Below are 27,006 nucleotides of genomic sequence, written 5' to 3'. Positions count from 1 at the left end.
GGTGTCAAACCGTTCAGCTTATTCGGGAATGGGGTGTTGTGACTTTTCTGTCCTATTTTGGGGACCCAAAAAAGTGAGCGGAGCCGCAAACAACCAATCAGATTTTCCCTATTGACTTCAATGAGAAAATGTAAACAGCTGTAATTCTCACAGTAATAAAGCCAGAGCTCCCAAACTTGGCACCGTGGGTCACTGGGTGACTGCAGCCAAAATTTACAAAAAGTGGGCGGAGTCTACAACAGCCAATCAAATTTCAGCCATTCAATTAAATAGGAAATTTTAAACTGCTGCCGCTCTTAGACGGTTAATGGCAGCCTCCTCAAAGTTGGCACAGTTGGTCACTGGGGGACTGGGATTAAAATTAAGAAAAGTGGGTGGAGCCAAAACCAACCAATCAGATTTCTTTGATTGGTTTTAATGGGAAAAATTAAGAAGGCTGCCATTCTCTCAGTATTGATGTCAGGGACCTTGAATATCACAAATGTGGTCGCTGGGGGTTTCCACTTCAAGTTTAGAAAAAGTGGGCGGAGCCACCAACAACCAATCAAATTTCATTCATTGATTTTCAATAGAAAAAAATAGAAATGCTGCCATTTTTACACATTAAATGACAGCATTCCCAAACTTTGGTATGTTAGTCACTGAGTGACTGTGGTTCACAATTAGGAAAAAAAGGGGCGGGGCAACAACAGCCAATCAGATTTGGGCCTGAGTTTTGCCACGGCAAGCACCACTCACATTTTCTTCAGGAAATGTACCTCTCTAGTTCTTCCTGTAATCCACAGCCATTTCTCTGCTTCCATGAAATTGTTTTAATGAGGTATTATGTATAATACAGTTTTGGCTGTATACTGCCTTCTTCTTTGTGGTTATATCTGTGGTGGGCAAACTATACTAATTATATTACCTGATCAAGACCAGATCATAATTAAATGATATTTTCAAAGAGGTCAGCAGACCTCTTGAGCAGTCTGGTGGCCATAATTGTCTCTTTGATGGCCATGTACAGTTTATGGGCTTCCTTTTGTACATTGCTTGATGCTTTCCCTCCTTTACTTTAGTTGTTTGTTTGAATGATGTAAAGGCTGTTGTCCTCCATAGAATATACATCTGTCTACTGTGTCTCTGCTGAGTTAAGGAGGCTTTTAGAGCATATGGAATTACAGAAAAAGGGGAGAATTACCTAATAGTATAATTGTGAATCCAGGATCTGAAATAATATGCAAGCTGCTAAAAATGTTTTAAATATGAATATAGCATGCATAGAAAACCCATTCTAAAATGTGAACACTGCCTTTTAAAGGAGAACTAAACCCAAAATAATGAATATGGCTAGAAATGGCACATGTTATATATTTAACTTATTGAACCAGCATAAAGGTTGAGCGTCTCTATAATAATAATGATCGAGACCTTCAAAATTGTCATTTTGGATTCTGTTACGAGTGTCTGCAACACTCATGTCATTTGAGCAGCTGTTGAGAAGCTAAGCTTAGGGGTTGTTGCAAATCATGAGGTCGATAATGAGGTTTGCTGGCCATGTAAACTGATGCTACAGGTGCTGATTGTTAATTCTGATGCTAATTTTGCTGGTTTCTGAGCTGCCATTAATAATAATTATTTACTAATCTATTCTTGTGACATTTATATTATATTTTCAGTATATTATATATTCAGTATATTGTGTGTTGGCCCCTAAGCTCGGTAACTGACAGCAGCACAGATCATGTGCAGTGAATCAGCAGAAAAGAAGATGGTGAGCCAATGTTCCCTCCAATTCCTTCTTGGCTTTGTGCGGGAAAAAAATATTTTGTTTGCACATTTCAAACTAGTGTGCGCATCTTTAAAAACTGTGTGCACATGTCAGAATAAATCCAAAATGTTGTGTTTTCAGACAAAATTCAAAATCACCTCTCTATGTTACCAGGTCCTAGCCATTTATATAAAAATTCATTAGAGGGGTTCTGTTTGGGGGCAGCACAGTCAGTAATCCCAAAGCATTGGAAATCAGTTGAGCCACCAACTATTGAGGAATGGATCATAGAAATGGGTCAAATAAGACGGATGGAAGAGTTGGTTTCTTTTCTTCATGATAAGCAAACAGCTTACGTTTCCACATGGGCACCTTAGGTGACACTATTGGAATCTGACTTTGTACAAAACCGGATGGGAGCATTCACATAACACTTACCTCAGTAAACGGCATTACACCAGATATTTACTCTTTTCCTTTGAAGTCGTCAGAGCAGTTGAGCATTTCTTTTTTTTTTTTCCAGTTACCCTCCCTTCCCTTCCTCTATACCAGGGGTAGGCAACCCGTGGCTCTTCATCCTGCTTGCTGTGGCTCTGTCTTGCGGCTTTGCCTGTCACGTCGTCTATACAGCCCTTGCACCTGCTGGCAGCTCAAGAAGCTGCCAGCAGGTGCGAAGGTTGTATAGACATCCCAGGTAAGACCGAGCCGCAGCAAGATGATTCATCATGGTCCTTAACGTGGTCGCACACTCAAGACAAGAGAGAAGCCTCCAGAGTCCAGCTGCAGCAGGTGCGAGGGCTATAGACTTGGACGTGATGCATATTTTAATGACGTCTATAGCCCTCGCCTTTAAACAGATGAGAAAGCTAGCATTTAACAGGGCTGTTTAGTGTTTAATTTATTTCAAAGTAGGCCTACACATTGCACTTTTGTTGTTGTAACAGTTAAAATGAAAAAAAAAAGGTTAAAACTTTTTTTTTTTTGCGACTCCATACTATTTTTCTTTAGTGGAAGAGGGGGCAAAATGGCTCTTTTGATAGTAAAGGTTGCTGACCCCTGCTCTATACCCTTTGTTCTTGGGTTATAAAGATATAGTCATTGTTTAGTTTACCTATATAGGATACAAGTCTGTGACAAACATTTAAAGGGATACTGTCATGGGGAAAAAATTTTTTTTACAAAATGAATCGGTTAATAGTGCTGCTCCAGCAGAATTCTGCATTGAAATCCATTTCTCAAAAGAGCAAACAGATTTTATTATATTCAATTTTGAAATCTGACATGGGGCTAGACATATTGTCAATTTCCCAGCTGCCCCAAATCATGTGACTTGTGCTCTGATAAACTTTTATCACTCTTTACCGCTGTACTGCAATTTGGAGTGAAATCACCCCTCCCTTTTCCCCCCCAGCAGCCAAACAAAAGAACAATGGGAAAGTAACCAGATAGCGGCTCCCTAACACAAGATAACAGCTGCCTGGTAGATCTAAGAACAACACTCAATAGTAAAAACCCATGTCTCACCGAGACACATTGTTACATTGAGAAGGAAAAACAGCAGCTTGCCAGAAAGCATTTCTCTCCTAAAGTGCAGGCACAAGTCACATGACCAGGGGCAGCTGGGAAATTGATAAAATGTCTAGCCCCATGTCAGATTTCAAAATTGAATATAAAAAAATCTGTTTGCTCTTTTGAGAAATGGATTTCAGTGCAGAATTCTGCTGGAGTAGCACTATTAACTGATGCGTTTTGAAAAAAACATGTTTTCCGATGACAGGATCCCTTTAAATAAAACTTCTTTCTGATGCACCCGAGCTACATGGATGTATCCATAGCGTACAAGTTTTGAGCGCCATAGCAAGCACACTATCCTTTCAGTACCCGCTATATAACTGTAACTGTATATTATATTTTCTAGCTGTCATGTCAGTGTGTTATCAACAATATGTGCGACCACATGTACATGCTGTGAATGTTCTGAACTGGCGCCTGTGAGCGTAAATATGCATTTCTAATTATTGTAAAATGGAAAATAAAGAATATACAAAAAAAATTCAAAATCATAATGTAAACAATTCAACCCTACTTCTTAGTTAAACTTTAGTTTTGCTTTAAAAAATTGCCACCCTGCCTTGGTCCCCTCATATTCTGTAAAGTGGAGTGATTCACTGGTTTTGTGTCTTCCTCTAAAAAGCAAAAAAGAAGCAGCAGCCCCAGATTTCTAATGTGGCTGCCCCTAGGCAAGAGTCCTCGCACCCGCCCTCCTCGAGCACGCCCCACGAAGCACTGAGGATTACTCATGCAGGAAAGTTACACAGTTGTGTGTCCCCAGTACTCCTGAAAAAATTAGAATGTGCCTGATCGGCATGCCGTCCCTAAAATCTTACCACCCTACGCCCAGGCATTTGTTGCATTGCCACAAAACTGGGCCTGAGCAGCCGTTTTTTTCCTTTTACCCAAAACTGTGAAGTGCTTACACATAGATATGGTCCTCTTTGACATAAACATGGTTTCCTATGCAGAGAGAACAACTCATCATTTTTATTATATTCCACTTTTTCCGTAGTCCGTGAAGCCGAGCTAAGAAGACTGCGTAAGATGAATATGGAGTTTGAGGAGCAGAATGCTATCTTACAGCGACACACAGAAAGCATGAATTGTGCCAAGGAGAGGCTAGAACAAGAACTTGCACAGGAGGAAAGACAAACAATGGTTCTTCAACAGCAGCTTCAAACTATACGCCAGATTTTATTGTCTAGCTTTTCTTCCTTGCCAATTCCAGGTTAGTCATTATGGAACCATCTCAAAATATGTATTTTGGGAGGTGCCTATATATATATATATATATATATATATATATATATATATATATATATATATATATATATATATATATATATATATATATATATATATATATATATAATATAAAGTATGTTGTATAAAAGCAGTCACTTTTGTGTTATTGGCTGCTGTACTCTCAAAAATGCAGCAATGTTAACAAAACTAAGTGCCATGCTCAGGATATAGTGTGCTTAGGATGACATTTGTTTTCTTAGAAATGTGCTACTGATGTGTCAGCCAAAATGAGAATAGATGAGAAGTTTTCAAAATATAATAAATGTATTTTTAACAACAATTTTCCAAACACAATTGTCATATCTTGGATGATACGTGAAGAGGTAGTAAGGTAAGATGATATCATTCAATAGAAAGGCAAAACCTACTATGGCAGTGCCTACTATGTAAGCCTCATTTAGTCATAATTGTGTTTAAACAACACCCTTATCTACCCTATCCACATACAAATGCTGGCAGATAGTGGCAAAAAAGCATATGTAACTACAAACCAGTGGTCTCCAGCTATGCCACTTTGGAACATCAACTTGCTGAGACAATTTCTCCAGATCCCAGACGTGAGCATTTGGACCACTAAAGGCATTACAGAAATCCGTCATATCCTTCATGGTAGCACCCTCAAAACCTTTGACCAGCTTAAAAACGACTACAACCTACCCTACCACTACCTATTTCGGTATCTACAATTGAAGCATACCTTCTCAGCACAATTTCCAGACCACACTATACAACTCTGAGAAACGCGGATAGAGAAACTCCTTAAAGTAGAGGGACTATGCTGTCTAACCTCCAACCTCTACACTGGAATAATGGACTTGATACCGGACCTGCTTGAAGGAGCCAAGTCCCAATGGGCTCAGGACCTTGGTGAGATTGACCAGGACACATGGTCTGAAATACTTAGCCAAGTAAAAGAGATCTCAATACCTGCCAAGGATCGGCTCATACAAATAAAATTCATCAACCGCATACATTACATCCCAGAAAGGCTGGCAAAAATGTTCCCAAATACGCTGGACACCTGCTTCAGAGGGTGTCAGGAGAAAGGTACCTTTTTTCATATGTTCTGGTAATGTATTCGAATACAAGTATACTGGAAGGATATCTGGAACTTGGGCATTCCACATCTCGCCACACCAAGATTAAGCCTCCTGGGAATCACAGAGGAACTACCCCTCAATACACATTACAGATTATTGTTACTTCAACTATTTTTTGCCAAGAAACTTATTTTACTCCACTGGAAAGCCACACAAGCCCCCTTGACTAGGGAATGGAAGCAGCTTGTCAACAGCAACTTACCTCTCATTAAAGCTGTATATGTTTCCAGGAACTGCCCAAACAAATTTGAAGCTGGGCAAAGTGGCTTGATTTAGACAATTATAAATTGCACAGAGCTGACCACTATGTTTTTAATATGTTTTCTTTTGCTGTAATGTGAAATGTTGGGAGGGCCAGGATTAGCTGGAGCAGGGCAGATTGTTAAAAGATGTAACACTATGATAACTGTTAAAGTGGACCTGTCACCCAGACACACAAATCTGTATAATAAAAGTCCCTTTAAAATTAAACATGAAGTCCAATTTCTATTTTTAATTAAAGCATTCATAGCTGCTGTAAGTTCATTTAAAAATCTCAGCTGTCAATCAAATATTGTCTGCCCCTCCTCTATCCTTCCTAGATGTCACTGCTCTCCACACATTCCCCCTTCTCTTCACTGTTTAATTGTGTAGCCAGGGCATGGGGATGGACATCTGGTCCCCCATTCTGGTGCACATATAAGATTCTGAGATAATGAAAGGCTTGTTTTAATAACAGTGTCCACAAAATGGCTCGTACCTGCTTGCTATAATTATGAATTCCCAGACTGAAGGAAACAAGATTCAAATAATTCATATTGTGTAATTAAAGTTCATTTTGCTGGACTAATGTGATAAAATAGGATTCTGAATAATTTTTTGGGTGACGGGTCCCCTTTAATTGTACATCTGACAACCCTCTTCAACCCCTTTTTTCTGACACTGACTATAACCCAAATAATAATCCTGAACAAATGGAAGCGACAAATTGCAATTCTAAATGTTGTTTTATTTTGTTGTTTATTTTAAACCAAAACAAATAAATAGAACTTGACAAAAAACAACACCCTTATCTGTCAAATGAAAAATAAAAGTAACATAATAAAATAAATTCCAATATATCCGGTTTGAACAAAACTTAAAAGGAGAGAAAAATAAAGGAGAAAAGAAATAGTAGCAATAATCAGTTGGTCATCTGTCTCCAGAATCACCAGGTTGGGAATATATTTGCCAGGGACGCCATATCTTAATAAATTGTAGCAGTCCAACATCACTAACCTGATTGCAATGTTTTTGGTCAAAATTCTATTTCTGCATGACAAATAATTTACCCGTAGGTGTAGTAGAGTAATAAAAATCCAACAGACCCAAGAATCGTGACATGCATGCTGCTGATTCTATATAACTGAAAAATGAATTGGGGCTTGTTGAAAATAATAATTTCAGTGTTCATTCTGTGGAAAAAACAGGTGTCCATTACGGCCCCTATTTCAGCAAGGAAGGCTGAAAATGTTGTGCATGCTGGTTATTGTGCATTTCTCTCTGAAAATCTGAGTCTAGGGGCCCTGGACAGTTTGTTAGACAACCCCCAAACACTGAATTCAAGCCACAGTACATTGTTGAAGCATGATGGCTTAAGCATAGTATGTTTCTCATACTATGATGTTGTGCCTAATTATCACATACCAGGGATCATAGATCAGTTTCAATACATCAAAATACTTGAAAAGGTAATGTTGCCTTATGCTGAAAATGCCCTTGAAATGAGTGTTTCGACAAGACAACGAACCCAAACACACCAGTAAATGAGCAACATCTTGGTTCCAGACCAACAACATTGACCTTATGAAGTGGCCAGTCCAATCACTGGACCTTAATCCAATAGAAAACTTGTGGGGTGACCTCAAAAATGCTGTTTCTGGAGAAACCTGGGGGCATGACCGTCTGCACAAGAGCTAGGACACATCTCCATAGGGTTCCCAGGGCAAGTAAAAAAATCTGGCCCATCTAGGCATAAAAAAGCATCCTCTACATGAATCTCCTACCCCAGCTGCCAGAACAAGCCACCCACTGCTCCACAAAGTAAAAATTACCTCTCTAGCACCAAGGGGGCTGGAGAAACAAGTGAGGCCTGCTCACTCACGGAAACCGGGGCTCGCGTAGGCGTAGGAACTGAGATTGCTGGCCTGACCGGAACCACGGTGCAAGACAAGAGCTGCCACAACAAACTCCCCGGACTGCCGGCGAGATACCTCCTGCCTAACAAAAACGAATTGAACAGAAGGGCTAAATGCATTATTCCTTAAAATACAATCCTTTTTTTAGGCTGAACTACAGCAAACAGTAATAGACCTGACAAAAGAAATCACTTCTATAGGCACAAGGGTCAATGACCTAGAAGCTGACCATGACACCTTAATATTAGAACAAAGTACCTTAAAGTCAAATGTCCGTCTTGCATCACATGATAGAATCTATGGAATCACATATTGAGGACTTGGAAAATTGTTCTTGATGCAACAACATACATATCCGCAAGATTCCAGAATCATATACAGATACTCGGGAAATCCTCACCATTATATTCTCCAAACTTTTACCGGAATACAACCTGTACGTCCAACCTTGGACGGTCACATCCTAAATTGATACTTGATTATGTGATATTTTTGTTATACTAACCCGTGTTAATAGTAGAGTTGAGCTCCTGGTTCGACAAGATTTTATGCCTGTTGAGGCCGTACGTCCGACTAGGGATGATCATAATCTTCTGATGTTATTGCTTGAATTTCTATGATACTTTTGTCCTAACGAGTGTAATTAAAAGTGCTAACCTGCTGGCTTCACAGATCTTCTACCTCAAAGCCAATTATCGGAATTCAGAACAGACAGAAAATTTTATTGATTTTATGCATAATAGGCGTAGAGCCGACACAAGGTGCTTTGTCCGCATTGCTTTAGATAATCTTACACAGGTACAATGAAAGAGTTGACCATAATCTCCCATAACGTAAAAGGATTAAACTCTCCTACTAAGAGATCCATAGCAGCCAAATACTACCGCAATCTTAAAGCAGACATCATAGCAATCCAGGAAACGCACCTTGCAGAAGGTTCTCCATTTCCATATTTCCATAAGCAATACTCCCAAGTTTATTATACTACCTTTCAGTCTAAACGCAGAGGAGTTGCTTTTTATATAAAATCTACCTTAGGGTTCCATGTGACTAAAACTGTTAAAAACCCTAATAGCCAATATATCATATTACAAGGTAAACAGTATTCTTTGGTCAATGTCTATGCTCCCTCTGACAAAAGACCTTCTTTCAATCCTTATTTATTCAGATAAGTAAACTAGCTCAAGCACAGTTATAATAATGGGTGACTTCAACATGGTAATATTTACTATTCTGGACAAAACCCCATTTCTCAGAATGTATACCCACAAACCCCCAACAACTCTCACAAAACCCCTTAAATCATTAGCCCTAGTAGATGCCTGGCGCTCATTAAACCCTACCACAAGAAACTATACCTTTTTCTCTTGCCTAGATTGGGGGACACAGGCACCATGGGGATAAAGATCCTGCAGCTGGAGAGCAGACACTAAACAGTTAAATGACTCCTCCTCCTGCTCTGGGCTTTATCCCCTGCCTACTTCCTGTTCTCCTCAGTTTTATTTTAGTGTCCTCAGAAGGAGGACTGACACTAGTGGCTCTGGAGCAAGTGGTTAGGATACTTTCCAAAAACCATGCCACACAGGTGCCAAGGTTCTCTTTCTAGAGCCCCTCCAGCCTAATGGTTATTTTTAATGCCCACTGCCTTCCCGCTCTACGGAGGTCTGCAGGCTAAGCTCCACTGATCCCTGGGGGTTCCGGTTCCCGCTCCACGGAGGCTGCACCGACCCATTATCACAGGGATCCACCTCGGGCACTTCAGGCTGGCATCAAGGGTAAGTAGTACACCCTCCATCAAAGGTAAGTAGTACACCCTCCAACTCACCCCAAATGGCTTCCTCAGGCAGTGGGGCCGAGGATCAGTTGGTGACCTTACTGCCCCTGCCTGCCTGCCAGCCAGCCACCCCACCCGCCTGCCTTACTGGCCATCCGCTGCCCCCTACCACTTCTTTTCCCACCATATTCACCTTACTTTTGCTTCTTTCCGTCTCCTCGTGGCTTCCCTTGTCGAGAACTGATCTCGGCCGCCATCTTGGATTTCGCGGCCGCCATCTTGGATCACGCGGGATTTCGCGGCCGCCATCTTGGATCACGCTGCACTTCGCGGCCGCCATCTTGGATCACGCGGGATTTTGTGGCCGCCATCTTGGATCGATGAGGTTGTAGCTGGCCATTCTTACAACCGCTTCTCTATCCGGTGCCATCTTCCTCCCCTGTCCCTTTTTTCACGGAATAAAGTGTACATCCTAAGACCTGTATGCCTCTTCTGACCTTGTCTAGGCATATTAGGTGGATACTAAAATTCTTCCCTTCCATAGCAAACCATTCCTGCCTAACACTAGTCAGTATTCCCTCCCTTCTGGAGAGGGGATTCCAAGATTAGGGCAGGTACAGTGGAACATCACCCTGTTACGATGAATCATGGAGATACTAAAGCAAATAAAAAATAAAAAAAAAAGATTAAATAAATAATTATGCTGATCACTATTATCTTGGTCTGCACATTATTGTCCTATTTTGCCTGTCTTATGGCAACTCTGGTTTCCAAATACTTCCACTGACCCTGTTGAGGCCCACCCTTCCCCTGCGAGCAGCCCTTCGGCTATGGCTCTACTGTCCAGCTCTGTATCAGCTACGGCAAAACAATTGAGCTCGGACTCCGAATGGTACACGCCTTATCTCTCCTACTACAGAGTTTGGCATGGTTACCGGAGATTATGGATAGAGTCGTGGAATATCTATCTACTTCCCAAGGTGATCCTCCCCTATGGTCAAAACACCATTCCCACTCCTCTCCAGATTCCATGGACAGCATGGAAGAATATTAAGGGAGAGAAGGGCGACTTATCAAGGGAGGACTCTGATCCAGACACTCCCTACCCTAAAGGGAGGTCGATGGACCCATACGGGCAGTCGTAGCATTAGTCCTTAGCATTCAGGACAACCCATCCACTGCGGTTCATGGTAATCAACCGCTTCACATGGTTGACAATTCAAATTCCAAAGGAAATCCTCTTAGGTTTTCCAGCCTAGGACCAGTTGGCAAAAATTGCCAAATCTCAATGGACGACACAGACCATAGGGTCCAGCTTTTCAGAGACTGTATAGACCTTGGTCTGCCCCTCCAGCAATGCTCGCTTCGGCAGCACGTATACAAAAATTGGAATAATGCAGAGATAAATGGCATGGCCTCTGCGCAAGGATGACACGCAATTGTGAAGTCTTCCATAAGGTGGACCCCCCTGGAATTACATTTTCCCGAACACCACCATCCTGGTGGCTAATGCGTCTGCCTTCTGAAATTCCCTTGATAATTAAAGGGCTTCTGCAAGGCTATATTCACTGACCCAGTTACAGCCATCTTCATTACACCTGTATGGTTGGAGCTAGATGCCAAACTTACTGGGTCAGATGTTTCACCACCAACCAACGTCTCTCAAAGGGCCGATGTGGTCACATATATAGATATATCGTGACACCGCCCTAGACACCGCTAAAATTATTGTGCTGACGCTTCTGGCACTCAGTTGTTACATGGTTAAGACCTGGTCAACTAACTTCTAGGATTCTGGGTCAGTCTGCGCCTTCCCAGGAAAACCACTTCTGAGCAAAGTTAGACCAGACTAGCGCTTAAGTGATGGGTTGCAAAAGCACTCTTCTACCAAATCAAACCTCTGTACCCATCGCTTCCACGTAGACAACCTTTTTCGTCCTTCTCGCCAAAGTCATGGCTCTTGAGCACAGATGGTAAACCCACAGCCGGCAGTTGGACCCTAATACTCCTTCTCACAGAGTTCTTCCTGGTCTTCGACCAAGAACACTACTAGACTTGTCCAGGACAAATAACTACACCGCTGAAGGTGTACTCTCCTCTGAGGTCATTCCTTAGGAGGCTGACTAAAGCACTTGGGAGGACTGAAAACATACTATTCAGAACCCCTGGGTCCTTCAACCCATACCTCAGGAATATCTAGTATAAATTAAACCTTCAAGAGCACACGGCTCTGTCGATAACCTGGTCCAAAAGGTTGTGGGTTCATTTCCCACCTCTGCTAGAAACTCGGTTCCAGAGCAGCTCTTGTCTGCTTTGCTTAAGGTTCCCCGTTTCCAAGAGGGTATACTGACTTACTCCAGTCTCTTCATTGCCCCAGAAGGGACGGTTCCTATTGCCCAGTGCTGGACCTAAGGATGCCCACAAGTGCCACTTCAAAAAGGGGGAATCCATTCAGTCCCTAGAGGGGGGGGTTTTATCTTGGAGATAGTTGACAGCAGAGGTGCCAGCCTCCATATTCCAATCCACAACCACAGGTGTTTTCTACCCTTCTGCATTGCAGTGAAGCATGGCAGTTCATGGCACTCCCCTTCAGACTGTCCTCTGCGCTTAGCGTATCACCAAGTCAAGACCGCGGGGTTGTCAAAGCCAAAGTAACACAGACTCTGCTTGGAAAACCTACCAGTCATGGCCATGGAATGTCAGACCGACGGTTACACAACATACAGATCAGAAGAAGATCTAGAAGAAGTCCAGGCACTTCGGATCTCACCTCAATTCAACAGTCCATGGTACTGCAGACCCTGAGGAGCTGAATACTCAATACCAGTAACCTGCCCTCCCCCAACTCACAAAACGGAATACCTATGTCTAATCACGGACTGCTCAGTGGGGGACCTCCCATTCATAGACCAAGGTATCGACTCTCCATAGTCTTATCCCCACACTCAAGAAGGGGGTGCCCAGTCCCCCTGCGTGCTACAATGGGCACCATGGGAACAATGGTCTCATCGTTGCCACAGTTTTCATAGGTGCAACTGCACACAAGACCTCTTCAGCAGTTTATGGTCCATTCAAGAGACAGAACCCTCATGACCTGGATAGAACATGCCAATCCCTGTCCAACTCAGGGCATCTCTACTGCAGTGGATTCAGCCTCAGAGATGGCTCTCTGGGAAGGCCTTCCCAGTTCAACAGTGGGTGGTCACGGCCATAGATGCAAGTATCCACAGTGAGGGAGACGCCATTTGGCTCCAACACAGTACAGGGTTAATGGAACAGGACAGAACAGTCTCTTCAGATCATTATCTTGAAACTCAGCTCCTTCTTCCTCTTAATAAAGCACTGGACGGACCTCCTAAAAGGTCAACCTGCTAGGATGCAATTTGAGATTGTGCTGGCGGTTGCATATGTAAATCTTGGAGTGGGCTGAGAGGACCATACCCACCAGCCCCACAGTATACATCCCAGAGGGAACATCAGGATAGTGAACTTCCTCAGCAATGAGATATGGATCGCTGCGAGGGGAGCCTCCATACAGTGGTCGCACGATTGTAGAACAATGGGTAATACCCTAAGTGGTTCTAATGGTGACCAGGTATCTACCCAGCATATTGCACAAGTCAGGGATCCTCTTGCAGTGGACGCTCTCATAGCTCCTTGGCCATACAAACTTACCCACGTGTTTTCCCTGCTCATCCAGCTTCCAAGAGTCTTCAAATGGATGAAGGAACCGACTAACACCGTCTGGGGGGCACAATTTTTGCCACAAAGGGCATGGTTCACAGAGCTCAGCCTGTTGGCTGACGCACCTTCCACTTCCAGTTCGAGTCGTTCAAGGTCCAATCATCCACCCAAAATTCACCTCGGTTGGCTTAACAACGTGGCCCATGAAGCCCTTATCCTGACTACCTCAGGTGGTCCCCAGTCTATCATGCCAGCTACGCCAAGAGCTCAAAAGCTGATATCAGCAGGGATTTACCACCAGAGACGAAAATCGTTATCACTGGCGTGTACACATTGACAGGGAACTCTACAATTTTGTATCAGATAGCCATCCTTCAAACATCAGGACCTCTACAGGGTGCCATACGACTGGCTCTGCCATACAAACAGCCAAGGGGACCTTAACTAGTCCTGTAATAGCTCCTAGAGGACCCCTTGACCCCCTAGATTCCATCCCTTGGTGATCTTGACAGAAAAAGGGTCCATCTGGCGGGTTTTCCTCCTTCAGAAGGGTTTCGGAACTGATGGCTCGTCTTCCAAGGCCAACACATCATCTTCATGCTGATAATGCGGTACTGCGACCAATCAGGAAGCTCTTCCAAACTGGCTTCAGATTCCATTGAATCAGTATTTTTTGGTTCCTTCCATCTGTCTGAAACCCAAGACCAGCCAACACATCATCTTCATGCTGATAACGTGGTACTGCGACCATTCAGGAAATTCTTCCAAGCTGGCTTCCAATTCCATTGAATCAGTATCTTTTGGTTCCCTCCATCTCTTCGGAACCCAAGACCTTTTAAGAGAAAGAACTGAACAATCTGGATGTAGTCTACACACTGGATTACTCCAGTGAGAAGCACAACTTTTGATGAGCTCTCTTCTTCTCCCTAATGGCCACAAGAGGGGCCTGAGGGTCTCCATGTTGGTAAATGCCAAATGGATTAGATTTTCCAGCCTATGCGATTACAGGTAAGACAGCACCGTTTCGAGTTCGGCTCATGCCACACGTGAAGTCAGTACTTCATCAAGCGTCAGGAAAGACTATACCTTCAAAGGTGACAGAATTCTCACACAGCCCTCAGCCGAGGCTAGTTTTGGGAGAAAAGTGTGTCAGGATGTGGTTTTCTGAATACAAATAAGGTAGATGTCCCACCCTCATGGGTAGCTTTGGGACGTCCCCATGGTGCCTGTGTCCCCCAATCTAGGCAAGAGAAAGAGGGATTTTTGTACTTACCGTTAAATCCTTTTCTCTTCGCCTACATTGGGGGACACAGGCCTTCCCTCCCTGGTTATATGATTCTATTCTATGCTATGTAACACGTACCTGTTCACTACCGTTGTTCAACTATGCACTCTGGGGTGAGACTCCTCCTCTCATTAGGGTTCCTTATACATACTTGTCCTTCCTTCTTCGGTGTCAAAACTGAGGAGAACAGGAAGTAGGCAGGGGATAAAGCCCAGAGCAGGAGGAGGAGTCATTTAACTGTTTAGTGTCTGCTCTCCAGCTGCAGGATCTTTATCCCCATGGTGCCTGTGTCCCCCAATGTAGGCGAAGAGAAAAGGATTTAACGGTAAGTACAAAAATCCCTCTTTCTCCTACCCACACAGTCTATTCCCGTATAGATTATATTTTCACTACAATCCAAATGCTTTCACTGATCATGGATGCGACCATACATCCTATCACATGGTCAGATCACACTACCATAGCAATAACTGTGAAATACCAACCGAATTTAGGCCCCAGAACTAATTGGCATCTAAATGAAGCTCTGCTATCTATCCCAAATATCAGCGAGCATATTGCTAACAATCTAGCTAATCTAAAGAATTTTTTCGTCATTAACCTTGACCCAGCATTTTCAATGAGCATTATATGGGCTGCACATAAGGTAACCATGAAAGGTGCTTTCATAAAACTAGGATCTATACATAAAATAATTTGCCAACAAAAAACAACCGACCTTACTGCAGAGCTTAACCGACTGGAAAACTTTAAACAAAACCCAAACCCATTCCTCCCTAAAAGACTGCAAGCCACTCAATCAGTTCTCACTAAACACCTGATAGAAGATGCTTGCTGGAAAACTGAATAATTACTCACAATTACCCCCCATCACAGCAATTTGAATCAGTCAGGGTCAGTTATCCTCCCTTCCCTAAGACATCTTCAAACATGTTATGATTTTTACAGCAAACTATATGGGACCTCACAAGAAAAGACTAGACATCAAGTAGATTAAGAGGGTTTCCTATCCACCTTAAATCTTCCATCCAAAGAACTTACGAAAACTCAAAATATATTAATGGGCCAATCGTAGCTGTGGCAAGAATTAATTTATCGAAACTGGTTACAAGCGACCATAGACGCCCATGGTATAGTGGAAAAAAATCAATCTGATACAAAACTTGTTATATCTAACAGCTTTATTGAAAGATAAAGTAGGCAAACATGTTGAAATCTGGACTCCTTGGAGCACATACAAAAGATCATGAGAGAAATTACATCAGATGTAATATAACCGTACTGGCAAGAAATATACAATACTACAATTTGTTGTTTTCCCATACTAACATTCCCCTCCCCTTAATGGTTAATATGCTAAAATATTGAATGCTTTGTAATTGCAAACCCTTTTGAGATTATAAAAATGCTGTTTCTGAGGCACAACTGTAAATCAGTTTTAGTAATTCCCTCAATTGGTTTGTTTAGTTGAGCTTCCCATGGATTTTTAGAGTGTGTAACGGCCAAAATACTATCATGGCTTTTCTTAGATACCAGAACTAATAGAGCAATGGGCCATTCTAAGAAAAATATCATCCCAAACCTCCACTCCCAAAGTTAGACCTAGTTCTCCTTCCCAGGACTTAATATATTTGAGATTTTTAGGTAAGATAGCATTGGTCCACTTCTTATAAAAAATAGAAATGAGTTTTCTTAGATTGAGGATACTTCATACAATGTAGCTGTAGATTGCAGCAGATGAGAGCAACTGGATATAGTGTATAATTTGTAAATACCGAGTGTGAGGGAGATCATATTTTTCAGATAGTTTGGATACGGGTTTAATTTTGTCATTGTAAATAAAGTGACAATCTGTATTAATAAAGTGACATTCGTCAGTCCCCATTCGGCCCACCATTGAAAAGATATTAGTGTGAGACCCTGGGGAAAGGTTGGGTTTTTAAATATGCTTATAGCTGGAGTGTGATCTGATATGAGACCTAACATTTTTTTTTTTTTTTTTTACAACCCTAAGTGAATGCGTTATAAATTGATTCGGAGGGGATAGCCATAATAAATGATATAAACAAATATTAGGAATAGTGCTTTGTTCCATAATGACCCATTGTAAAGTGTCTGGAGGGGAAGTGGAATTTGATTACCTGTCTTAGACATGCAGCTTGGAAGTATTTAGTAAACTCAGAAATTCCCAGGCCACCTTTAGTTTTATGTCTGATAGCAATATTGTGAGCCATTCGAGGAGGCTTACTATTCCAAATAAATCGCAAGCACATTTTCTGTAGAAACTGAAGAACTTCTTTTGGTGGATCTAAGGGTAATTCATCTGTAAAAACTTAGCTAATGGGAATAGGTTAATATTAAGGTATCTAAACAGAAAACCAAAACTTTTGCTAAAAGTTAATTAAAGGGGACTTGTCACCCAAAGAAATAATTCCAAATTTGAATCTATTGTGCTTATTAAGCAAAATAAACTTTCCTTACACTATATAAATTTACTTAGATTTAGATCTTGCTTTCAGTCAGCCTTGGAATTCACCACCACCACAAGCAGACAGCAGCCAATTTGTGGACACCGTTCTTAAGAAAAGCATTGTAACACCTCAAAATCTTGTTTATGCACCAGAATAGGGGACCTGATGCCCATTCCTTTGCACAATTATAGACTATGAACAGGGAGAGGTAATGTGGGGAGTTCAGCAACATTTAGGAAATGAAGAATGGAAAGTGAAAGTAATTGCCTGCCCCTCCTCTATGCCTAAGGCATAGCTATACATTTATAACAAGTATAGTGGTTTTAATGAAAAAAAGAATTTGGGTTTCTAATTTGGAAAGGACTTTTACTAAACCGCTTTTTATGTATGGGTGACAGGTCCACTTTAAGTATTGTGATTGGCCTAAAATTTCCACACTGAGTCATACATTTACCATGTTTGGGTAAAGCTTCTGGTGACAAATGCTGCCCTTGTGAAAGGTTAGTAAATACTGTATGTATGTGGCTGTGGGGCTAGGATGTCTTTAAACTTCTTATAATAAGAAGCCATCAGGGCACAGAACTTTGCCTGATTTTCATTCCTTAATGGCATCCAAAAAGCGAGAATCCACCAATGTAGGGAGAAATTTTGTTTGATTTGTGTGTAATTTCTTATAAAAATGCATGAATTCAGAGATAATAGTACATGGTGCGGTGAGAACATTAACAGTTCTAATCCTAGTTAGAAATGTATTATTCAATTTCCTTGCCAGTAAGGCATCAGCAAGGTCTGGTTTATTGTTGGGACTATATAGAGATGCCAAAGTTATTTCTTGATCTTTAAGCAGTCCTGTTCCGATGATATACTGACCTTCGGTGTCTGATTTCTAAGAGCAGGCTAAAATTTAGATTTTTATGCAACAAAAAAATAGCAACTCCGCATGTATTGGTATCTGCTCTGCTCAAATACATTGTGGGGTAAAGGTAGTGCAGTTGTTTAGGAAATGAGAACTGAGTAGGAACAAAATGTCAGCATGATAGGAGTTATAGTTATTGAACACTACATAATATTTAGTGGGAATAATAAGGCCTTTCACGTTGTGTGTAAGAATTGTCAAAGGTATGGTTCAGCCATAGGGGCAAATTCACTAAAGGGTGAATTTTCACCATCGACGGCTTCACCACACTCCACGCCACTTTGCCAGGCACAAATTCGTTACCACTGTGCTAATTCACTAATATGGGAAGTTGCGTCTCGGCAGACGAACACTGGCGAATTTTCTCTAGTATTACTTTGTCTGGGCGAGCTTTTCATATCGTTCATTTCTAGTGATGCTTTGCTAGCACTCTTGCGCTTAGGTTAATTTGAATAGCGCGGGTACCTAAAAGTCGTATGGACGTCTTTAATAGTAATGTTAGTGCAAATGCTTGAAGTGGCCACTTTTTCAAACACATGTCCAATGAGCCATAATAAAGACAGAGGAGATCCTCTAATGCCGTAGACATTAGCCTACCCTTGAGGGGCATTCCCCTCAAATTAGTTTGTACTTTTGAAGGCAATCCTGCTTTGAAAAAAGAAAAGTCGCTAGCGTTTTTTTACAACTTTAATGCATTTCCGAAATACAGGATATGATGTCACTGACATAAGACTGAGGAAGATGTAGCTTCGTTTTATCAGTTAACCTGGTCTGAGGTGGCGAAGTAAACTCTGGCGAAAAAGGTAACGTTCCGTAAAATTCGCTATAGCGAAGTTGCCCAGCAATAGCGGACATTATGGGTGATCAATTCCATTGCAATAGGCTTAAGCTATCGTCGCCATTGAATGGTGGTAGGAAAGAGGTCTGTGTATAGTTGATACGTGAAGCCCTTGCTCACTAAAGTATTTGAAGATCTAGCAGTGGCCATAATGTCTTCTTTCATGGAGAAAAAATGGACACGTGCAATAATGTCCTTGCGAGGGCCTCCTTTGGCCCTATCTAGTTCCATTTTATCACCTTGAACACTGTCAACAGAGTATTGGGGAGGTGTAAGTATGTTTATCGGGGTACCTGATTGAGGCACATCCTGTGAGTCCTCGGATGGAGAGTCCAGGCTGGCATTAGGAGTCAACGAAGGCCGCGACGCAGGGGAACATGTAGCACTCTGTGCCATCTTGGATTCCGGGTCTGAAATCTCAGAATTTGCAGAGTAATTTTTTACTGTGCTTTGAGTAGGTTTCTTTGTAGCAGAATTGTGCTTTGGCTGCTAGAACCAGTTATAGCAGAATTGTGCTGCTGCTAGAACCAGTTAGGCAGAATATATAACCATGATTTCCCAGCAGATCCAGAGCCAACAGAGTTCAAGCTCAATTGTATCCGAGAATTTTCTCCAGCTTTTAATTAAGAAAGGCAACAATAATTTGCAATGCAAAGATAACCTTTTAATACTGAAAATGAACCTAATGTTTTACTTTTTTTTTTTAGGTACAGGGGAGACACCAACGTTAGGAAATCTTGATGTGTACATGGCCAAACTTCATAATCTGATAGAGGTTAACCCAACTCAACATGAAAAACTGGTTATCAAGATAAAAGAGGTTTTGGCCAGGATAAACAGGTATACTTTTGTTGGGCTAAATGCAAATATGAGTGAGTTAGCAGTGGGTATGTTTTGGTTTTTTTACGGGAAGTGTGATTCTGTGGCTACTAAAGCAAATAAAATAATGTCTTGCATAAAAAGGGCATAAACTCAAAGGATGAAAACAGAATTTTGCCTCTTTGTAGGTCCTTGGTAAAGCCTCATCTGGAGTATGCAGTGTAGTTTTGGGCTGGAAAGAGTGCAGAGAAGTTTAACTAAACTGGTTAGAGGAATTGAAGACTAAAATTATGAGGGTAGACTCAAGACTGGGGTTGTTTTCTCTGGAAAAAAGATGTTTGCTAGGGGACATGATTACATTTTATAAATAAATTGGAGGACATTATAGACAAATAGCAAGGGACCTTTTACCCATAAAGAGTATCACAGCACCAGAGGCCACCTCTTCAGACTAGAGGAAAAGAACTTTCATATGAAGCAGCGTAGGTGGTTCTTTACAGTGAGGTTGTGGAATACACTGCCGGGTGATGTTGTGATGGCTGATTCTGTTAATGTTTTTAAGAGGGGTTTGGATGTTTTCTTGGACAAGCATAATCTCCAAGGCTATTGCGATACTAAAATCTATAGTTGGTACAGATGTGGGTATATATAATTTATGTGAGTGTACAGAGGGGTCAGTTTGTGTATATATGTATGGATGCTGAGTTTCATTTGGAGGGGTTGAACTTGATGGATTTTGGTCTTTTTTCAACACAATTTAACTATGTAACTGTGTAACAGTCTTTATCGATCAAAGAATTACTGCTGTGGCCAGGTTCCCTCAAATTAACTGGAACTCTGGCAGGCAGCAATTATAAGAGTTTATAAGTTTGCTGTGACCTAGGGCTGTTAAATTTTACATTTGTTTGATATACTCTACACTGTTATGGAGGTTCCACAGATTTCCACCAACCTAATCTTAAATGCAACCTGTCCATGTCTATGGCTGCTTATCACTCTTCTTAACATACCCATACTACTGGTGCAAAAAATAGTTGCATAGCTCAATGGAACCTGGTTTGTAAGTAGAAAAAAATTGTCGAGATTGTAACTACAAAAATAAATAGTTGGTATTTCCTCTAACACTAGTTACAGTTGTCAGGCATTGCCTGAAAAAGGCATTACCATAACCTGTTTTCACAAAGGCTAGAATGTTTCTTAATTATTAAACTATTATGTCCCCTTTATTTTCTCCTGTTATAGCACAGTTTTTTTTTATTTAAATTCAGCTTAAAGGAACAGTTCAGTGTGAAAATAAAAACTTTGTAAATAGAAAGGCTGTGCAAAATAAAAAATGTTTCTAATATAGTTAGCCAAAGATGTAATGTATAAAGGCTGGGGTGACTGGATGTGTAACATAATAGTCAGAACACTACTTCTTGCTTTTCAGCTCTATAACTGGTACATATCTGGTCCGTGAGTTTGCAATTGCTCCTCAGCATTCAACTCAAAGCAACAGGTATGACCCATGTGCCCCCCCCCCTCAAGTCACTGATTGGTTACTGCCTGGTAACCAGTCAGTGTAAACCAAGAGAGCTGAAAATCAGGAAGTAGTGTTCTGGCTATTATGTTAGGCATCCAGTCACTCCAGCCTTTATACATTACATTTTTATCTAACTATATTAGATATTTTATATAGATATTAGATATATTTTTTAATTTGCACCGCATATCTATTTACCCAGTTTTTATTTTTACACTGAACAATTCCTTTAAACAATTTAAAAACATACAATTAAATACTAGTCGCAAGTTTCAGCATGTACAAATATATACAATTTGTCTAATTAACTTTTCTAAGTGGTAAAGACAGCTGTTAAAACAAGAGGAACATTTTTTTTTCCTTTTTTTACAGTCAGCACTGAAATTCAAAAGCCCAGGGAAAGCATTTCCTACAATATAAATAGCTTATTGAATGATTTATTGGTGAAGTTAGAAGCCTCTATTGCAAGAAATAGCATACTGTTGATTCCTAAATTTTGCATATACCTACCTTCCTTGAGATGTTCAAACTCAATTTTTCTTTTAAAACTTCAGCCTTATCATGTTACCTACATTGCCTGTGTTTAATCAAATATAGTACCTACTTTATTTCTACATATGGGCACTTCAAAGCATTTTATTTACCATATCTGCTTTCCTGTGGGAAAAAAGCATACACTATTTTTTAAGATTTTTATTTTATTGTAATTAGAGCCTGTTTCCTAAATAATGCAGTGTCTATGTGGTCCCAAAACATTTACATTTGAGAGTGCATCATGGTGTATGCAAACTTATGACCCACAGGAAATGGGATACATATTGTAAATTAAAGATGAAATAAATCTCTAAGATTTTTTATATAATATTATACTAAAAGACAATTTAAAGACACAGAGCAACATATAACAATATACATATAATAAATTGTGTTGGTTACTTTTATCCTGATTGTAAGTTCCTATATCTGGTGCTATGCCCTCCAGTTACTTCCTGCTGTGGTAGTGTTCCTGCAAAAAAAATTGCAGTGTGTTGGTTGCCTCCTAGATAACTGGCTTGGTATCACTATCTACAGTAGAAATAGAAAAATAGGGGCCACATTTTGCTTTCTACTCCAAATACTTTCTGACATAAAACTATTACTAATTGCAAATTTTTATTTTCTTTCCAGTTTTAATGGGAAAATATATCCCTTTTTGTGTTCATGTTAAAAAAAAAGTGTATACAAAAAAAAAACAGGAGCGCCAAAAAAAACACCACAAAACTCACCAAATTTTTTCTTGAATGCAAGCTTATTCAAGAAAAAACACGACAAACTATTCTCATCTGCGCTCTTTCTCAGGGGAAACTGCATGACAGCAAGAATCACATTGCTGTTCTATTTGTTTAATGACTAATGTTTTAATGAATTGGGGGAAAAACTAAATAATATTGTCAGAGACTGTTCCCACTGGCTTCTATTAAAACTCGCAAGTAATGGTGGGCGAATCTGACCAGTTTTGCTTCACCAAAAATTTGCAAATCGTCAAACATGTTGGCAAACAGATTGAATCAACAGGCTGTTTTTCATGCAACAATTTTTAAACTGCGCAATTATAGTCTATGGGCATTTTTCTCTGTAAAATATTTCACTCATTCCTACTCGCCAATTTGCCAAGCTTTTTTGGCCAATTTTTTCAGTCTTTTTCTAAAGAAATTCCAACTATTGATGGTGTCAGAAAATACTCATGTATTTTTTACGTCAGCATTTTTTCTCCACATTTTTCTTGAATCATGAAAAAAAATGCTATCTCGATTTTTGATAAATCAGCCCCATAGTGTCTCACCTGCCAGAAATATATGCATCTATACTTTTTATTTTTTTAAATCTTAGCAACTGTCTGCCCCTGACTGGGAATGGAAGTTCTTTATGCTTTTCTGTCCACCCTGCCTCTTTTAAGTTCCCATCTGATCCAAATGTTTTCCCCCCAGCAGGATGGGGGGGTATATTTTTTTTCTTAAAGGATCAGTAACACCAAAAAATGAAAGTGGCTTAAAAGAATGACAGTATAATATACTGTTGCCCCGAACTGGTAAAACAGGTGTGTTTGCTTCAGAAATACTACTGTATTTCATTTAAACAAGCTGCTGTAGAGTAATGGGGCAGCCATTCAAGAACAGGATACACTGTAGATAACCAATAACTTCTGAAGAATCCCACTGTTTACTACAGAGCTTATCTGTTATCTGATGTGTATAATGTGCCTTTTCTCCCTTTTCAGCTTTAAATGGCTGCCCCCATGGCAAAACAGCAGCTTTTTTACAAAAACCATTGTAGAGTTTCTAAAGCAAACACATCAGTTTTACCAGTGCAGCACAACAGTACCTTATATTTTCATTAATTTAAAACATTTTCATTTTTTGTTGTTACTGTTACTTTGCTGTATGTATCTAGGCTTTGTAGCTACAGTTATGCTTTCACTTTCTACCTATTGTCTTTCATTTATGTTTGTCCTTGTTATTATATGCATTTCTCATGATACTAGTGTGGGCAGTTCATATATGCTTGATTGTGATGTTTGTGTCTTTTAGTGACCACCTTTGATATGGAAAGTGGCCGAAGCAGAGAAAACCTCTCTCAGGTCTTCAAGATTCTATAAAAACAGGACAGGAAGGTGTCTGACTGTGTGTAATGGGGAACAGTGACTGGGATATAGGAAATAAATGGGAAAAAAAATGTGAAGGAACATAAGAGTAGCAACAGAATGAGTAGCAGACTTTATGCTCAAAATATTGGCCATGCCTTTTCAGTTATACAATTCCTTACTATTTATACAAAAAAATTAATTTGCCCTATATATACATAGCAGCTCTGTCTGTCTACTCACACAATAAATATTTTAGCTTAATTTGTTGGTCTAGAATTGGGTTACTGCGTTAAATCTGTTATCAAGCAGATAAAATACTTAAGTACAAATATACATATTTTCAATAATCAAGCTTTAAAATAAGATTTCAAATGTTATTAAAAAACAAAAATATCAGAAAAGAAATATAAAAAAGAGAGAAACACCTCACATTGTACAAAACTGACAACTGTGCAAGTCAACATGTGCACTACTATATTTAATGCAATTTTCTAGATATTTTGAGAATCAAATATGACAATAAAAGCAGGATCCATAATATGTAATTAAACAAATACCTGCACAATTTATTATTTGTTCATTGGTTGTTTAACCCAGTTTTCATAATAAGCCATAATGTAATTGTAATTAGAATTCAGAACTGCACTTTCCTTTCTTTTGGCAGATTAATGGACAGTTTAAGGTGAATTCTAGTTTGAAAGTTGTTTATTTATATATGGAAAAGGTAACATAGATCTTGAAGAAATGCTCTGTCTAAGTAAATATAAAATGGTATAAAATGAAACATTACAAATAACTGGAATGTACTGTCAACTATCAACGTGTCAATAAAGGCTCTTAACACTATGATTAATTTTGCTCCATTTTGTCCTTATATGTACTATGTCTGACCTATCCAGAAAGTAGATCATGAAATGTAGAGATAATGAGATTTAGTTAAACACAGAGAATTACAGATAAATTAGGCCAGGCCAATTTATATAAAACAATATAAGACATTGCAGAATATCTCACTGATTTCTCTGGAACATTTGTGTTGTTCTGGCTTAAAATAGTTTGTTCATACAATAAATATTTTGTTCTGGTTTCAACAATGAATCAAACTCTGTATGCTTCATGGAAGAGTTATGTGGCTTAGAGCCGGTTGAATACTACAAATAAATGTGGGTACTAATTTAAAGAAGTATCTTGAATATACGTTGTGTTGAGCATGGGATCCATTCTTTTTTGTCTTCTTTTCTGTTTCTTATTTTCTTTCTTCCTTTTTATTATTTTTTTTGTTGTCTGGTTCTACAATGGTGCACAAAGCAACGCTGCATTTTGAATTGTAATATATACAATGTGTGATCACAAACGTTATAATTGTGAAAATGTAACTGATTGTTATGTGAACCGGAAGAAAAATAAAAATGTTTTGAGTAAAACAACTTTCTATGCTTTATTTAGAAATTGAAATCTGAACCACCATATTTGAGTCACAGAGCATGTTTCAACTTGAGGTGAGCCCTAATTCCTCATCCAAGAAAAACTGTTCTGCTGCATTAAATGACATGCACAATACAGAAGAGTACAGAAAACCTATAAAAACAGGTCAAACTGTTACAGGTATGGGATCAATTATCTGGAAACCGCTTATCCAGAAAGCTCAGAATTCGTCAGTCACAGACTCAATTTTATCCAAATAATCCAATAATCCAAATTTTTAAAAATGATTCCATGTTTCTCTGTAATAATAACAGTATATTGTACTAGAGTCAAACCAAGATATAATTAATCCTTAATGGAAGCAAAACCAGCCTATTGGGTTTATTTAATGTTTACACAATTTTCCAGATTCTCAAGTAGACAAGATATGAATATCCAAATTACTGGAAACCTGTTTATCCGGAAAACCTCAGGTCCCAAGCATTCTAGTTAACAGGCCCCATACCTGTTGTGTTGTTTAATAAATAAATGAAAGACTGGATATCATTGGAGTGCACATGGTGACATTAGACACAATTCAAGCTGACCCAGAGGAAGAAAAATTAAAGCACTAACCCATTAAACTAAAGTGGACATCAAAATTAATTTTGCGATTGGTCTAATTTATTGTAAAGCATTGTATAATATGCAAAAAATACCAGATTCTTGATATTCTATGATTTGCTAAGAGACCAACCATTTCTTGGAACTATCTTCAGGTGTGGATTCTGGCAAGGAAGGGCATGCATACTGGCTGTAGATTACACCTGTTGTCACCTAATCATAGGAGGTGCCTGAATACTAATTCAATTAAAGGGAAACTTGTTGCTGATAAAAATATTCATCCATGGATGGTTAATACTGGAAAAATGGTGTAAAATCCAGTGAAATGTATTATACATAATATGTAGTTGGGACACAAAATGAGGGAAAACTTTAAATCGGAAGATGTAAAATTGGGGGTTCACTGTGTTTTCAGAGCCACACCAATAACAAGGCCATTGCTTTAACAATGAATATTATTTACTGTATAAGATGTATTGGGTAACTATACTTATTTAACTTATTTAAATGCATTGCATTTTTAAAATTGTAAAAGTTTTGAATTCCATATACAGTGGTGTGAAAAACTATTTGCCCCCTTCCTGATTTCTTATTCTTTTGCATGTTTGTCACACAAAATGTTTCTGATCATCAATAACATTTAACTATTAGTCAAAGATAACACAAGTAAACACAAAATGCAGTTTTTAAATGAGGGTTTTTATTATTTAGGGAGAAAAGAAATCCAAACCTGTGTGAAAAAGTAATTGCCCCCTGAACCTAATAACTGGTTGGGCCACCCTTAGTAGCAATAACTGCAATCAAGCGTTTGCGATAACTTGCAACGAGTCTTTTACAGCGCTCTGGAGGAATTTTGGCCCACTCATCTTTGCAGAATTGTTGTAATTCAGCTTTATTTGAGGGTTTTCTAGCATGAACCGCCTTTTTAAGGTCATGCCACAACATCTCAATAGGATTCAGGTCAGGACTTTGACTAGGCCACTCCAAAGTCTTTATTTTGTTTTTCTTCAGCCATTCAGAGGTGGATTTGCTGGTGTGTTTTGGGTCATTGTCCTGCTGCAGCACCCAAGATCGCTTCAGCTTGAGTTGACGAACAGATGGCCGGACATTCTCCTTCAGGATTTTTTGGTAGACAGTAGAATTCATGGTTCCATCTATCACAGCAAGGTCCTGAAGCA

General features: G+C 39.7%; 1 protein-coding gene and 1 non-coding gene across 3 annotated transcripts in view; both read left to right on the top strand.

Annotated features, from left to right (window-relative positions):
* Window positions 1-25,227, top strand: part of hmg20b.S (high mobility group 20B S homeolog) — a 41,411-nt gene extending 16,184 nt beyond the window's left edge. Inside the window, exons 8-10 of one of the 2 annotated variants that reach the window (XM_041574054.1) lie at window positions 4,320-4,535; window positions 19,544-19,676; window positions 23,745-25,227. In XM_041574054.1, coding sequence (XP_041429988.1) covers window positions 4,320-4,535; window positions 19,544-19,676; window positions 23,745-23,757 — 362 coding nt within the window. In that variant the 3' untranslated portion in view covers window positions 23,758-25,227. 2 annotated transcript variants of the gene reach the window in all.
* LOC121399609 lies at window positions 10,999-11,103 on the top strand. The gene has a single exon (XR_005965211.1). It is a non-coding gene; the product is annotated as a U6 spliceosomal RNA (small nuclear RNA).
* Window positions 25,228-27,006: the final 1,779 nt, after the last annotated feature.

The sequence above is a fragment of the Xenopus laevis genome, chromosome 1S (genome assembly GCF_017654675.1).
Source record: "Xenopus laevis strain J_2021 chromosome 1S, Xenopus_laevis_v10.1, whole genome shotgun sequence".
Taxonomy (NCBI): Eukaryota; Metazoa; Chordata; class Amphibia; order Anura; family Pipidae; genus Xenopus; species Xenopus laevis.
The sequence above is the reverse complement of the archived record's forward strand: the minus strand, read 5'-3'. Positions and strand labels throughout refer to the sequence as shown.